An 11,947-nucleotide genomic window follows, 5' to 3' on the forward strand; every position below is an offset into this window, starting at 1 on the left:
TTTTGTACATCAGTGTCTTACCTGGTGTCTTTCAGATGATTGGTAGTCTATAGTGGCATGGTGCCACACATTCTGATGATCACCAGTTCGATTCCACAGACAGCGTAGAGAACCAGACTCATTTACATAAATTGCTAGTTTGAGCTTATCTACAATAATAAACACAAAATATGCAATGGCAGAAAAATCATGGTGTTCATACAGTTGTAGAAATAGACCTCACTTACTATCCTAATAAATGAACTGATTCATTAACAAATCAACAGCACTTTATTTTACAGTCCTGTTCCCCATACTATGTACTTAATATAGTAATTGCAATAACTAGGTAATAACCCTGAACCTACCCCTAAACCTAACCTTAACTCATGTAGTTGCCCTATATTACCCAGTGCTTTCTTAGTTAAGTACATATAAGTACACGTGCTGTAAAATAAAGTGCAACCAATAATTCATTTTAGATCAGTGTCTTTTTGACTATTGTCCAAAACTATTTTCTAAAATAGTTATTTTAAAGATATTTCTCCTGTAGTTATGACGCACAGTAGCTGCTTGTTTTCAAACTTTAATCTATTAACAGAAACTGGTAGATATCATGTAATCAATTAATTGATTAGAAGTGTAAAAGAAACGGTATGTCTTCAATAAAAACAGGGAAAATAAAAGTGCTTTTTAGCTATTTTTACTATTTAAATTACAGTTTGATTATTTTAATAAACTAATAATAATGTATTAATTATATTAAAATAGAAAAAAGTTTTTTATTTATTATTAATAACATAAATGCAGCCCTGGTGAGCAGAAAAAAATTTCTTTCAAAAACAATCAAAATATTACAGTTTCCAAACTTTTGACTGGTAGTGTATAAGTCATACTACAGCGCCCTTGGAAATGTGCTGAGGTCCCCTATAGGGCCCTGACCTCCTGGTAGAAAACACTGTTTTAGATCATTCTTTCCAACACTATTTTGAAGTCTAAACCCACTTAAGGTTCTCTACAAACTCACCGGTGCTCCACATATGCATGTGGTACCAGAACTCCAAACAGCCTTGAGATTCAGTCTCCATCATCTCACTCTCAAGATGTGCAATCTGGTCTCTTCTGCCACTTGTGTCAAAGGCCATGTAGTGTCCTGGATAGAAGAGAGTGAGTGGATGTCAGAACACTTACAAATCACTAGTGATAGTTCACCCCAAAATGTATTTCTCATGTTGTTCCAAACCTGTATGACTTTATTCCTTCACCATTTACTTTCATTGGATGGAAATTGTTTTTTAATAAATGTGAACAGTGACTGACTCAGTTCTCTGGGTGGTATCTGTTTCCATTGTAACCCAGTTAATTTCTTCCTTTTATCAGAATAAATTAAGATTTACTTTTAATTGGTCCTAGATAAGAGTGGCTAGTATATGACTGTGGCATGCCACACTTTACAGCCCATGGGCACCATTTACTTCCCTTGGCTAAACTTATGCCCATGGGTTTGATTCCAACGGTCAATATTTACATAAAAAGGAGCAGTCTATTAGCCAGTGTACATACAGCATTAAGTAATTTACCCATGGCAGAGTTTGTGGTGTGGTCGACCTTGGGGACAAACGTCCCATCATTGGTTCCAGAGGTCCAGCTCCAGTCAACACTAGAGTCCTTGACATGAGTATTCAGCCATCCACACATGTCCATCTCAAAATCACAAAACCCTGAAGAGCATCATGTGCACAGATTTATTTAGATGCTAGACCAGTAAAACAACTGTTCTGAATATGTTTTAAGTGCTTTGTGAGGTGAATAGACCTTAGAATAGACATCAGCAGCAATGAAATAAAATTAATCTTGTGAGTATGAAGATCAAGGACTTACCATGAGGTGGGCAAGGGTCATTCAGGATTGTTAGGTCATCAAGGGAAATATCATGTTTCTGTTCATTTCCAACCACTGCTTCAAATATGACCTGTTATCCAAGCAGTAAACCAGAGGCTGAAACAACTAGATTGCATAAATGAAAATTACAGTACAAAATTTGGCTGACTGGTTTTAGCAGTTAGTAGATGTCATAACGACATTATTTCTTTCTCCATTGACGGGCTTTCAAAAGCATGCATTCTGAAAAAAACAAGTGGCCTGAAGCAAAGATGACCAGTCAGTGCAACGGCAATTGAGAATAAAGGGAATCCTAATGGATGGCTTTCTATAAGCATTGTTGTTAGAAATACCTTTTGTTCTTATTTACATTTATATTGCCAATATGATTTTTAATATCAACTGTTTAAAAGGGTATAAGTACATACCTGCCTGCACACCACTGCACATGCAGGTCAGATTTATTGGGCAATAAACATTATTGGGCAATCAGAACTTCCTACCAAATTATTAAATTGACAGTCTTTAATGTTCCCAGTTAATATTTTACAGGTACTGACATTGAACCTGTTTATTGCTCAACTTAAAAAAGAAAATTCATTGAATGGCTGTATGAGAGTGTTTGCAGACACTCTTCACATTTATATTACACGTAATCAGAAGCTGTGCTATCCACAGTGGGCAAAAACCTTGAAATATTAACATAAGATATGTGAAATTACATATGAGAAGAGTACTTAGACAAAATAAAATAAAAAACATGTTATTATATTTTAGTGAGTAGCCCAATAAAATTTTTTTTCATTCGCCACATGAGGGAAGGCATGCTGAGATCACCTGGCCAACTAAATACACTCTTGGGGAAAGAAATGCTAGCAGCTTGAGTCTGTGCAAGTCAAACCCTCTTTTGTCGTTAAAAAAAAAATACTGTCAGGATTTACTAAAGACACGCAGTGAAAAATTAGCTGAAAAGGCGTGGGCACAGTCATTTTTGCGGCTGAACTATTGCATATGCATTTGTAGGAGTTTCCCTTTCAGGTGCAAAATTTATGGGAGGAGAGTATTTAAATAAATCATGCAAGATGATTTACTAAGGCTGGTCAATTTACTGGTGTTTGCGGCATTATTTACTGCACAAACAAATTATGTCTTAAAGGGATAGTTCACTTTAAAATGAAAATCCTGTCATCCTTTTCTCACCCTCAAGTTGTTTCAAACCTGTATGAATTTATTTCTTTAGCTGAACACAAGGGAAGATATACTGAAGAATGTCAGTAACCAATCAGTTAACTGGAGCCATTGACTACCATAGTATTTTTTTTCCCTACTATGGAAGTCAATGGCTCCAGTTAACTGTCTGGTTACTGACATTCTTCAGAAAATCTTCCCTTGAGTTCAGCTGAAGAAGGAAATTCATACAGGTTTGAAACAACTTGAGGGTGAGTAAAGGATGACAGGATTTTCATTTTAAAGTGAACTATCCCTTTAAACCAGATGCTAACTCGCAGATAGTGTTGGTCCTTATGCAAATGATCCGGCTGCGTCTGTGTTCTATGATTTGAGTGTCGTCAGTAGATCAAGCGCAGAACTTTGCACTCCCATTCTAATCTCAGGCTAATTTGCCCTGTTTAGTAAATCTGGCCCTTAATGTTATATAACAACCATATTGGACATTTTCACTTCTAAAATAAAATAATCGTGTTTGGCTGTAAGTAGTGTGTTCCTACAGTGAATCTACAATCTCTAACTGAATTTTGTTTTTGTTTCTCACCACCATTAAATCCCAGATGTGCAACAATTACACAACTACTGAATGCACCTTTAAAACTCTTCCTAATGCACCTTATATGGGCTATGAGGACTTATGACTGTTGCTCTGCCGTGTCTCCATTGTTCTCCTTGATCTCCACTCGCACTCCACACAGGAATTTGAGATCTGGCACTGTGCAGCTCCTGGACATAGATGTTAAGAGAACCAACGTCTCTTCCATTCATGTGGTACCAGAACATCAAGCACTCTCCGAGCTCAGAGGACGGTCGATTGAAATCCATCAGCATGCTGCCTCTGCTGCCACTGGGGTTCTTCCACAGCTGTGCACTCAGGTAAAAGCCTATGGATAAAAACAATATGATTTACTATCACATTGTTGCTATTACTATGATTTCTGATGTGCTGTAGCTAATGTGGATATTCAGACCCTTATCAGTCTCTAAAGTATGGTCCATTGCAGGGCTGGGGGTGCCAGTGGCCATTTCTCCATTAGTTCGGATCCAGGTAAAATCAGTTGTAGGGTCGGACGTCAGGCCGCATAGAGAGCCTTGGAAGGTGCATTCCCGCTCAGCTGGGCATGACCCATTTGTACTGTTTGACACTTGCACATCATCTATGGCGATGTAGCCTTTAGTGCCTTCCACGATGCCCTCAAATATAAACTATTGAATGCTGTGCATGAGAACAAACATTTATACAAATCTCCAGATTGGTATAGTGTGTATGATCCAGTACCTGAATTGGTTCTTCACTGTCTGCGAAACTAAGGTCCACAAAACGCCACTTGTTGCCTTGAGTCCCTGTCCTCATCCACATAAGCGTCTGATTTCCATTAGCATGCTTGGTGATGAATCTGAGAGAGCCTTCAACAGCCACAGTCAGCCATGATTAATATAACCACATGTAAATATGTACATGTAAATAAATAATAGTATATGCTGTAACATAAATATGTGTTTGGTTAGTTTTTGACTGTAAAGAGCTTAGAAAAAAGCCATCTTAAAAGTCACCAATATGTTTTTGTGAACTTTAGAAGTAGACCCAGTTTTGTGCAAATGTGTGTAGAAATTTGAGCCAGAATGTCCATCATTGTAATAAATGCCTTACACATGAACTAAAAATGGTCCTTATAAACGTTCTTAACACATTTTTCTGATCTCACTGTGCAGAATCTGTTGATACACGTTATTACACGAAAACCTTTTTTACACAAAAATCTTTGATGAAACCAAATCCAATCAATTCCTGATGATAAAATAAATTCCCACTCTCCATTTTTTTTTATCAAAGAGCATGATGAGAGCATGTTCTAAACTCACCAATGTCTCCACCGTAGATTAAATACCAGAAGCTGACACATTTGCCCTGCTGTGGAAAGCTGATCAGTCTGGCTGTCTCAGGTGGTTTGGAGGACCGTTGTGGTTCTATGAACATAAAATAACCTGCACAAAATAAAAACATATTTGTTTACTTTAAAGTTAGGTTTATTTTTGAGTGTTATATACAGTATTAATTAGATTTCAGTCAGGACCACTTAAAATAAAAAAACGCCATAGTCAACTTTTATTGGCATATTTTGCTAAAGTTAACTTCCCTGTCCTTTACACAAGCTCCATGAAAAGCTAACACAGGGAACAGCAGCAGCTTCTGGGGACAACCTCCAGGAGAGCAGCGATATTGACATTGATTCAGTTAAACACAAATTAAAGCTACACTGTGTAACTTTTTTAGTTTATTCTTAGCTAAAACACTTAGTTCTTTCAAAAATATATGTGCTCATTAATGTATATTTACTTTCAAGTAATAAAGTATTCTCGTAAGTTAATAATATGCCATTGAAAATACATACGGGTGAGGGGTTCGAATGCCGGTCGCCATGTTGCCCCGCCCTCTTGAAAGTACATTAGCCAAAGAGGGACATACCCATAAATTCAAGCTTTGCCTTTCACATTTTAACACTCGATGGCACCGTGTCGAATGTGAAGAGGGGGATTGCCATGTTAATCTTGGACTAAATCGGCCACCGTAGGAGTTAAAACGAAATCAGAATTGAGAGGAACAGAAACTATCACTGGATGGTCATATACGTTTTCACCGCTAGATGGGGGGAAAATATCACACAGTGTAGCTTTAAGGAGGAGCTGGAGGAGGAGTTGGGTTGCAAAGCAGCGTGCAGTGAAAGCAGCCAATTGATTGATGCATGCTCTGTTCTCGCTGGGGGATTTACACTGCTCTCCCAGTTTAAAAAATGGGAGGTTGTCCCCAGAAGCTGCTGCTGTTCCCTGTGTTAGCTTTCATGGAGCTCATGAAAAGGACAGGGAATTTAACTTTAGTGAAACATGCCAATAATGAAAAGGACGGGGAATTTAGAACAGAGCCATATCGCCAAATGTAAATTTAGCGAAACATGCCAATCAAAAAGTTGACTAAAAGTTTGTCTATTTTTGACTTAAGTGGGTTACCTGACTGAACTTTTTTTAACATTGATAAGAAATGTTTCTTGAGCACCAAATCAGCTTATTGAAATGATTTCCGAAGGATCATGTGACACTGAACACTGTATAATTCTGAAATTTCAGCTTTGCCATAGTAGGAATATACTACATTTTGAAACATGTTAAAATATAAAACCGTTATTATTTAAAATTGTAATTTTTTTTCTCCAACACAACTTTTTTTTAACTATATTTTGATCAAATTAATACAGCTTTGGTGAGCATAAGGGACTCAAAAACTTTACTCAGCCGAATTTATATATATTCCTACCAGAACCAGTGGTGTGATCATGTTCAGGTCCCTCATAACCAAACAACGGGTTCTGTCCATCTTCTCTCCTCCATTTGATTTCAGCTATCTGGTCATGGTACCAGGAACACGTGTCTTTCTCAAAGTCACAGCTGAGCTGGTCTGAAGCTGCAGGGATGTCTCCCTCTGCACAGTCTATCAGTGTAATGTCATCCAGCATGATATCCTGATTTCCAATGAATGTAGGATCCACAGAAAATGCAAGCTGGGTTTTTGAAATAGAATAAGAAAGCATTAAAGGATTAGTTCACTTCAAAATGAAAATTTCCTGATAATTCACTCACCCTCATCTCATCCAAGATGTTCATGTCTTTCTTTCTTCAGTGGAAAAGACAATTTTTTGAGAAAAAAAATTTCAGGATTTTTCTCCATATAATGGACTTCAATGGCAACCAACAGTTGAAGGTCCAAATTAATACAGTTTCAGAGGAAGGCTTCAGAGGCTCTGCACGATCCCAGACGAGGAATAGGGTCTTACCTAGCCAAAGCATTGGTCATTTTCTAAAATAAATAAATAAATGTATATGCTTCTAAACCTAAATTGCTCATCTTCCGCTGCTCTGCGACACACCACGGATAGTACAATCACATCAGAAAGGCCACACTAGACTTAGGCGGAAGTATCACCCCCCATGTTTACAAAGCACATGTGCGAATATCCTTTAGCAAAACAAAAAAGAGACACAACAATGTCAGACGATTTTGAAGGTGAAGATAGAGGTTTTTTTGTAAAAGCGTTTGTTTTAATCTTCGCACATTCGCTTGGGCCGATACTTCCGCCTACATATAGTGTAACCATTCTGACATGATTGTGCAATCCGTGGTGTGTCGCAGAGCAGCGCAAGATGATCAATTTAGGTTAAAAAATATATAAATGCTTATTTTTTTCTTGAAAATGTCTGATGGTTTGGCTAGATCAGACAATATTCCTCATCTGTGATTATGCAGAGCCTCTGAAGCTCTTCCTTTGAAACTGTATTGATTTGGACCTTCAAAGTCTATTATGAGAAGAAAAATCCTGGAATGTTTTCCTCAAAAACTTAATTTCTTTTCAACTGAAGAAAGAAACACATGAACATCATGGATGAGATGGGGGTGAGTAAATTATCAGGAATTTTTCATTTTAAAGTGAACTAATTATTTAACACAAAATAAGGACAGTACATGCAACAACAACACATCAGTACAGCTCCTCCAATTAGTCCAAAAATTCAACAACAAAAGAATTAGTGTTATCAAGATGACTGTGCATGCAGTGCATTACCTTCAAGCCCAGAGGTCGATTACCAATTAACAAACAAGCATTTTCCCACCCATTAGTCTGGCCCTTTTTAATCGACCATAATGTTACAGGTGAAGTGCCACTGATCACACTCAGGGAAAACACAGAAGAGATATCCGCAGCGTCATGGAGATGATACCAAAAGCTGAAACAAAGTTACAAAACTGCTCACACTGCTAAGCATATCCAAAATATATCAAATAATAAGAATCTGAATCTGAGAGTTTGATGTGCTGTCTGTGATCTGCACCTTATCTTGCATCCGAGTGCAGTATCCCTCGGAAGTGTGTGCTCCAAAACTGCTTCCGAGAAAATATTCACAAGTTCACCTTCTGCATGCATAACTCCACCTATGAATAACAAAGATGTCTAAATATCGAACGTTCACATGATACTAAATTAAATCCAAGTTGACTGTCCTAGCCCAAAGACATACCCCAAGGTGATCCTGTGGTATGGTCCACGCCAGGGACAGCACTGATGTTTGCCATCTCTCGACGCCATTTAAATTCATCCTTACTGGAGTCAGTCCATCCGCATGCATGTTCCTCAAAGTTACAAGAGCCTGTGACGTAGGACATTTGTACTGTGAATTTACTATTGAATTGTAAAGCGATTATTTCCCATTTATTTGCATGCAACACCACATACAGAACAGATATCATAACTGTACAGGACTAAAGTTTTTATTAAATATTACTACATGGGGAAGCAAAAATTATTCTAGCTTATGATACTCTAAACAATGTCCAAAACTTAGTCACTTTGTATAAAAGCAACTGCAAAAAAAGAATAAATGCAATTGTAAATTTGATTTAAGATGGCAATACTGTAACTACCACAGAACTCCTCGTCTGATCCATCTGCACAGTCGATGTGGAAATCACACTCTTGCTCCATGGAAACACAGTCTTGAGAGTGAATACACTGGAACTGTCCATCAGGACAGGAGGCCAAGCCTATCGAAACTAAATAGATTTAAAGTCTTAGTCAAAAGTTTACACATTGCTATTCATTCTTTACATATGACTATATTCCACATAGAATAATAGTAGTTATCAAAAGTGTGAAATCATGCAGTGACCTTTTCCCTGATAGCAGCTCTGCACACTCTTGTCATTTCTCAAACACTATGCCACTTGAGATAGTCCTTGTATTCTGAGCAATTTTGATTTTCAAAGTGCACTTTCATAAACTAAGAAATGTACTACTTGTATTAAAATAGTAAACTACTAGGATACATACAGTTATAAGTTCACTTGTACACATTGATATTAGTATACTTACTACATACATAAAGTATACTTAAAATATGCTTGAACATTACTTAAGTATACTTCATAAAATAACTTGAAGTACTTTATTTTCGTAAGGGCTTGCTGATCTTTACATTTACCCTCACAGGTTCACAACGTAAAATGTACATCTGTCGATTGTATTTGAACTGATACAAGAAAAAAACCTGGCCTCACGGAGTGGCAGTAGAAACAGTCCCTTCATTTTGCAGAGAACATGAAGAGTTCCTCAGTGAACTAGTGCAATCCTCCAATGAATCTTGCTTGGCAGTTCATGAGTGTGAAGCCAATGAAACGTCACAGAGATCATTCTATATGTAGATAATTTGTAATGAGGGATGTTTATCAGTGCATGTTAAAGTTCAGTGGACCCAACAACCTCAAATGTTACTTTTCACCTGCCGGCTTTTTATAACTTCCTGAACTTCCTGAGGACTGCATAATCACGTGGTAAAAGGTTAAAAGGCTGTAAATCAAGCAAGATTAAGTAGCACTAAATACAGTTGAATATAATATGTAAAAATGCTCAGAACTGTTCCATAAGAAGAACAGGTGTAAAAATATGCCCTGGTTTGGGTCCTTGTAAAGCACAACCATGATTTCAACAGATGTATTGAGCAAGCAGCTCTGGATACTCTGAAGTCTTGCCTCCATTAAGCAATAGTGTCTGTAGGAAAACTCAGAAACAGACACTAGTTCAAAGAAGCAATAAACTGAATGAATCTTTGAACATAACTAATTGTAACCTTTGAACAGTCTCAAGCTAGTTAGCACATTAAAAGGCACAATTTAGCAGACAGTAATATGGCTTTCTACATATGTAGACAGCAAAAGGGTAAAAGAGCTATTACCCACACGACTACTAGTTGTGACTGGGAAAAGTTCCCAGATAATATAAAATTAACTAGTGAAGATAAAAAAAGGTGATTTAAAGTAGATAAAACACTACACGTTGTAATGTACTTCCTTAATTATGCAACATTGTTTCTTGAGCATGACTTACATTCCAGGAGGTAGAGTTTCTCCCCAATACCCATACATGACTACCCAATGACATTTTGCAATACACTCACCATCGCTGCCAGTATTCAGGCATGTTTGTTTCCCACTTCTTTCTTAATCACTGTCCCCTGACTCTCCCCACCCTGCAAACTCAGCAGCGATGACATAAAAAGAGATGCGCTTGGAATCACTGTGGGAAGCCAGAGAAGGAAATAATGATTATGTAACGACACATGAAAAGGAAGTGAAACTTGCTTTCCTCCATCAACCTTCTTTTCAACTCCACAAATCCAAACGATCCAAATGCGGACTATTACTTTAACCAATGAGGTGATCAGGAAAAATAGCAAAGATGGCAAAAAAGACATTGCCAAGAAAGATAGAACTGTTATTACAAAACACTTTCAAGGAAATGAAGAAATTTGACATGCTTGCGCATGAAAAATTAAAATTAATATCAAGGTACTATAATGGGTTTCTGGACTATAATTGGTACTATAACCGACTATAATCAGCTACATCTCTCTATATTTTCTAGAAGCCCTTGCATTTAAGTTTACATTTTCTGTATGCTGTAATTTTGAGCATACATTTTCATTGATGGTAAACTAAAAAATGGAACTAATTTTTCTAATCTCATGTTATATTTTTAACATATAATGTGGATTATAACAAATTCATGACTCTCTGGAACGGCTTGCCAACTGTGACCCATAGCTACAATAATCCACAAGAGTTCTGCTGGACTTCTAAGTGTCGCATTTTGCCTTGAAATAGGACGTAACGTAGTGGAGGAAAATTGCACTTAACGTGACTGCTAACAACATTTGTGTGCGCACACTGGTTAATGTGTTTTTTCAGATATTCTTCATATTCTGCATAATTTGAAGGACCTTTGAAGAAACAAAAAAGTCTGTCATTTGACAAACCATTAAGAAATTAATTCCCTGAAATAAGCCTCTTTAATTATATATATATTTTTAAATTATAATAGGTAGGCTACAAAAGACCAAAACTGTATAATCTGCTAGTTTTTCCCCATAAGTAGGCTATAAAATGCATTTCTGGTTAGGCCTTCAGGATTGGATTGTTAAATCAGGATCTGACACTTTTTACCCACTTGTGATGACAGATACTGTATTGTGCTCCAGTAAGAAGGACTGAGTTATGAGTAAAATTATACTCCAGCCCATAGACAGTAAAAAAATATAGACAACACGACTTCATTCTCTTCCACTGAGAAAAAGTGAAGGCTCCGGAGGTCCAAATATGAACTTCCGAACATTGACTCTCAGTCATTAATCACCCTTTTCTCATGGTTTCTCAATGGAATTAGATAAAAATATAGAATATGCATATCATAGTTCTAATAGGGGCTCTTTGTGACAACATGCCCCACCTGCTCAACTGGGATTTAACCCCGGTTTGTGCCTTCTGCTGTAAGATCTGCATATAAGAAAGATATTAACAGATATAAGATTATATCAGGTTTGTCTTATTTTAAATAAAGTAACTTTCTTTTGCTATGCAGTGATGTCTTCCAAAGATTTTTTCATTTTGACCCATTTTTTGGATATGGCCACCAGTAAATACACTAAGTTTCATCATCCTGCAATGTTTGGAAAGTGTTAAACCACAACTAACCCACGTTTGGTTGCCCTTTTCTCCACAAAATAAGGTGGTTACTCAATGCCAATTCCGCATGCCCATGGCATTGGCACTGCCATTGGCCGTTTTCTAGATCTCGAAGATGATTGGCTTCTAAGCGAAACCCCCATTCGTCAGTCCCTGACATTACTCGGAGTGACTAAACGAAAGGGAACTGCATAATTCTCTTGTTGAATAATTAACCAGTTTTGCTGAAGACGCCTAACGTTACTGTGAGCGTTTCAACTTTCGACAACGTAGCCTTGTGTGTGTGTGTGTTTGTCT

General features: G+C 37.3%; 1 protein-coding gene across 1 annotated transcript in view; it reads right to left on the minus strand.

The window, feature by feature from the left end:
- Positions 1-11,947, minus strand: part of si:ch211-106h4.4 (MAM and LDL-receptor class A domain-containing protein 1) — a 61,736-nt gene that overhangs the window by 22,178 nt on the left and 27,611 nt on the right. Inside the window, exons 2-16 of the mRNA XM_067453591.1 lie at positions 9,412-9,680; positions 9,191-9,324; positions 8,558-8,686; positions 8,155-8,283; positions 7,969-8,068; positions 7,701-7,863; positions 6,398-6,641; positions 4,951-5,073; positions 4,367-4,494; positions 4,059-4,293; positions 3,703-3,971; positions 1,861-1,951; positions 1,560-1,700; positions 1,007-1,132; positions 22-149 (exon numbers count right to left, since the gene is read on the minus strand). Of these exons, the coding sequence (XP_067309692.1) occupies positions 22-149; positions 1,007-1,132; positions 1,560-1,700; positions 1,861-1,951; positions 3,703-3,971; positions 4,059-4,293; positions 4,367-4,494; positions 4,951-5,073; positions 6,398-6,641; positions 7,701-7,863; positions 7,969-8,068; positions 8,155-8,283; positions 8,558-8,686; positions 9,191-9,218 (2,034 nt within the window). The 5' untranslated portion in view covers positions 9,219-9,324; positions 9,412-9,680. The remainder of the gene's footprint in view (positions 1-21; positions 150-1,006; positions 1,133-1,559; positions 1,701-1,860; positions 1,952-3,702; positions 3,972-4,058; positions 4,294-4,366; positions 4,495-4,950; positions 5,074-6,397; positions 6,642-7,700; positions 7,864-7,968; positions 8,069-8,154; positions 8,284-8,557; positions 8,687-9,190; positions 9,325-9,411; positions 9,681-11,947) is intronic.

Source organism: Pseudorasbora parva, chromosome 9 (assembly GCF_024679245.1).
Source record: "Pseudorasbora parva isolate DD20220531a chromosome 9, ASM2467924v1, whole genome shotgun sequence".
In the NCBI taxonomy this organism is placed as follows: Eukaryota; Metazoa; Chordata; class Actinopteri; order Cypriniformes; family Gobionidae; genus Pseudorasbora; species Pseudorasbora parva.